The sequence below is a fragment of the Barbus barbus genome, assembly GCF_936440315.1.
Source record: "Barbus barbus genome assembly, chromosome: 7".
Classification (NCBI taxonomy): domain Eukaryota; kingdom Metazoa; phylum Chordata; class Actinopteri; order Cypriniformes; family Cyprinidae; genus Barbus; species Barbus barbus.
This window is the reverse complement of record NC_136735.1, coordinates 8,473,638-8,478,110: the sequence shown is the minus strand read 5'-3', so window position 1 is coordinate 8,478,110 and position 4,473 is coordinate 8,473,638. Positions and strand designations below refer to the sequence as shown.

General features: G+C 34.8%; 1 protein-coding gene across 1 annotated transcript; it reads right to left on the bottom strand.

Annotated features, from left to right (window-relative positions):
• Nucleotides 1-978: 978 nt before the first annotated feature.
• LOC306872379 (uncharacterized protein) lies at nucleotides 979-3,341 on the bottom strand. The gene is made up of 2 exons (XM_079420898.1): nucleotides 3,261-3,341; nucleotides 979-1,934 (listed from the first exon to the last, which is right to left on the bottom strand). Exons 1-2 carry the CDS (start codon nucleotides 3,338-3,340, stop codon nucleotides 1,568-1,570), a joined length of 447 nt encoding a protein of 148 aa, XP_079277024.1. The 5' UTR covers nucleotide 3,341; the 3' UTR covers nucleotides 979-1,567.
• Between the last annotated feature and the right edge of the window lie 1,132 nt (nucleotides 3,342-4,473).

The window sequence follows — 4,473 nt, the reverse complement described above, 5'->3', positions numbered from 1 at the left end:
TACACCTATAGACACTCGCTAATACATATAAACACGATCCATGCATATACACCCACAACAACACACGCACATACATATAAACTCGCTGCATGCAGACATATATATACTCGCATATACATATGAACTCGATGCGCGCATACACACCCATAAAACACTCACTCAAACATACAAAATAAAATTCACAAACATATACAATTCTGATAAGAAAGATGCATGCTTTAGTTGTGTATATATGTATATGCAAGTGATTTCATATGTGGATGTGCGTGAACTTTTCAGTGTAAACGGAAGGCATTTCAGTGTAAAAGGAAGCAGCGGCACTTCCGGCGGGACATTTGAAAATGCTTAACATGGCTAAATGCATGACTAAATAAATAAATAAATAAATAAATAAATGTATATGTGAGTATATATATGTCTGCATGCAGCGAGTTTATATGTATGTGCGTGTGTTGTTGTGGGTGTATATGCATGGATTGTGTTTATATGTATTAGCGAGTGTCTATAGGTGTATGCATGCATCAAGTTTATATGTATATGCAAGTTATTAAAAAGTGTATATGCATTCATTACTAACATAATATGTATTGTATGGATTTCATATTAGTGTGCACGTGTATTTCATATATATTTTGAACATCCAATAGTATACATGTATATGTGAGTAATTTATAGGTGTATATGCACGTGCTTTATGTATGTATTGATAAGCCAAGTTTGATTTAAATCCTACGTGGCGCCTCATAGTCTTCAGTTCATTCAACACATTTACATTTGTTAAACATAATATTAAATAGCAAAATTTAAACATAAAAACTACAAATATACTGTATAAGTCAAAGATAACGCGCACACACACACTACTATTCAAAAGTTTTGATCAGTAAGATATTTAAAGTCTCTTGCAAGGCTACATTTGTTTGATCAAAAAAAAATTACTGCAATTTAAAATGACTGTTTTCCATTTAAATATATTTTAAATGTAATTTATTCCTGTGATGCAAAGCTAAATGCAAAGCATCTAATCATCATTACTCCAGGCTTCAGTGTCACATGGTCCTTCAGAAATCATTCTAATATGCTGATTTGCTGCTCAACAAACATTTCTTACTATTATTAATGTTGTGCTGCTTAATATTTTTGAGGAAACCAACATGCATTTTTTCAGGAATATTTGATGAATAGAAATATCAAAACAACTATTTATTTAAAACAGAAATCTTTTAGAACCTTATAAATGTCTTTACTATCATTTTGATCAATTTAATGCATCTTTGCTGAATAGAAGTATTAATTTTGTTTAAAAAATATTCCTAACCCCAAACTTCAAACTGAATTCATGAAAAAACAAAAACAGAAATGCTTATTCATTTGGTTAAATTAATCATAGTACTTAACAGATACTATGATTAATATACTACTTGATATTCATGAAACCATACTTTTTAGCCCTTGTGACAACTAGCCCCTATTTCTTACAGTATTTCAAAAAAATCGCACTACTTAAGATGCTGAAAATAAACATAATTCATTGTAACATTTATTGCAGCATATTCCCAAGTCTCCATCATATCATGCACACGTCTTCCGGGTCGGTCTGCCCTTGTGCAAAAAGCCAGTCCAGAGGGTTCTGATTTGAACTCGCCGGACCCTTCGAGTCTGTCAAGGTTAGCGATAAGTTGTCAGGTCCAGAGAGAGCCCAGGGCTTGTGTACCAGGACTGAACCTGTGGTGGCCAAAGACATGCCGGGGTGTCTGGCCATGTGCAGCGGGGACAGGCGGAAGCCCCGGAGGGGTCCGCTGAGAGGGTAGGTGGGTTGGGACAGCTCTTGTATGGAGTCTATGTAGTCATCCAGACTCTGGCTCTCCTGGAGCTCAAGAATCGTAGGGAGAAGATCCACAGAGGTCAGACGCCTCCTGGGCTTCATGCTGTAACTGACAGAGCGAGAGATAAAAACACTGGCTTCACGCCCGATTTATTACAAATTAATTACATTTTCTTAAAACATTAGCTTTGAATCAAATCAGCTGTGAATATTCACATTATCAGTGTTTTGCTCCGTTCCACACTCCTAGAAATTTAAGGCCTCTTATCTTTTTGTTTTAGCCTTTTTAATGATTTGATTTTGCCAAGTTATTTCTCTTTTATCAGCTGATAACATTATGGGAGACCAGGAACAAAGTTCTTCACTCACAAACAAGCCAGAGTGTATATACCCTAGTCCAAAAACAAAAAAAGACCAATGCCTTAATTCATTTCAAATAAATTTATCTAATTCGAAATATACTTCCGTCACGTAATAGTAATATAGAAACTTACACGATGAGGAATACTTCAAAGAACAAGCTTTAATTATGTACACTCAGGAAATAGCCACATTTAACAATCTTAAAAAGATGGGCAAAGAGAGGGCTTAAATACACAAGGCAAACAAAGGAAACTAATGAGTTCATTAATAGACATCAGGTGGACAGGATAACTAATCTGACAACTCAGGAGAACTAGGAAGATAACACTCAAAGCACAATGAAACAGACATATCAAAACTTTAAATTTCTTAAAATATCACTTAAGAGTATTTCTTTATTGCACAATGCACATTTCTTAATATTATGCCTAAAATGTGTTTTAATATCACGATTAACAAGGATTGTATGATCTCTGTATAATATCGGTCTTTAAATGCAAGATATTTAAAGTGTACCTGAAGTGCACTTGCGATAGTTCCACTTTAGCACTATCAAAAATACTTCAGTATATCTTTTGGACTTTATCACTAATTCTGCACAATTAAAGTGCATTAAGCACAAAATTAGTTGTTCCAATTTAGCAGACTTTAAGTATATAAGCAAAAACACAACTGCAGGGTGATTTTATTCAACAAATAAATAAGTAAATGTATTTGTAGTAATATACTTAGTACAAAATTTTTAGTACAAATCATTTTTTTTCTGGTTCCAAGAGGAAATAAGCTTATAAATCCAACAGAATGAAGTTTTTGAAAGTCTAAAACTGCAGAAGGTTTTGTGTGAGGGGTGGGGTTAGGTAAGGGGATAGAAAATAAAGTTTGTACAGTATAAAAAAAACATTATGTCTATGGAATATCTCCATACAACATGAAAAACAGTGTGTGTGTGTGGGGGGGGGGGGGGGGGGGGGTATTCTCTATTGTCTCAAAGAAGTAGTAGAATATCATACAATTTATATTTGTACACTACAACAAGTTGTCTGCTTAAGTATGATTTACTGTAAAGGCTCACCTGTAGGTTCCCTTGATGTCTTGAGTGTTTAGGTCCAAATGTCTGCTCAGAGGACCAGCTTCACAAGCAGCTGAGTGCATCTTGTGCTCTGTTGAGGATTTACCTCCTAGGTAGTGACTTTAAATCCTTTGGCATTGAGAGCAAAGATACTAAAAATAAGCAAAGGGATGCCATGGATTTAGTGAGTGTGTGTTTATGTGTGTATTGTTTTGGTCAGACCGTGTTACACAACCCTCTGATCTACTGTATTTTATACATGCATTTTATATAATTGTACCTTTTACATAATTGTGTTTCTGATTTGTATTTCACTCCACGAGAAGTGTTGTGCAATATTTGTTGAAACGTTCAATCTTTAGATTTATAGCAATACATGTTCTGACTTAGTTGACTGAACTTGGAACTGGACTGAACAAGTACGATGGAATAATATGTTCATATTTCTACATCATTAACTGAATTGCGAAACTTGCTCCTGAACCTGTGCCATCTCTCTTTCATCATTCAGACATATTCCCACGGAGCAAACAATAGATCCTTGGTTCAGATGATTAAAAGGCACATGACTGTTATCTAGTCACTGCTATATTCCTTCAAGATTTTATTTGTTTTGTTTGGATCAGGTTACTGATATTTACAAGATTTCTCACACATGTTACTCATTTTAGAAAACATTTTAGCATTGAACATTTGATTGTTATGCCATTAGGATATGAGAGACATAATCATAATACAAACCCGATTCCAAAAAAGTTGGGACACTGTACAAATTGTGAATAAAAACAGAATGCAATGATGTGGAAGTTTCAAATTTCAATATTTTATTCAGAATACAACATAGATGACATATCAAATGTTTAAACTGAGAAAATGTATCATTTTAAGGGAAAAATAAGTTTATTTGAAATTTCATGGCATCAACACATCTCAAAAAAGTTGGGACAAGGCCATGTTTACCACTGTGTGGCACCCCCTCTTCTTTTTATAACAGTCTGCAAACGTCTGGGGACTGAGGAGACAAGTTGCTCAAGTTTAGGAATAGGAATGTTGTCCAATTCTTGTGTAATACAGGCTTCTAGTTGTTCAACTTTTCTTAGGTCTTCTTTGTCGCATCTTCCGCCAAATGTTTTCTATGGGTGAAAGATCTGGACTGCAGGCTGGCCATTTCAGTACCCGGATCCTCCTTCTACGCAGCCATGATGTTGTAATTGAT

What these genes read in the sequence shown, in the direction of transcription:
- LOC306872379 (XM_079420898.1), bottom strand. Translation starts at nt 3,340, where the DNA reads ATGCACTCAGCTGCTTGTGAAGCTGGTCCTCTGAGCAGACATTTGGAC. An exon ending in GACATCAAGGGAACCTACAG is followed by an intron (nt 1,935 to 3,260) that starts GTGAGCCTTTAC and finishes TCGCTCTGTCAG; the next exon opens with TTACAGCATGAAGCCCAGGA.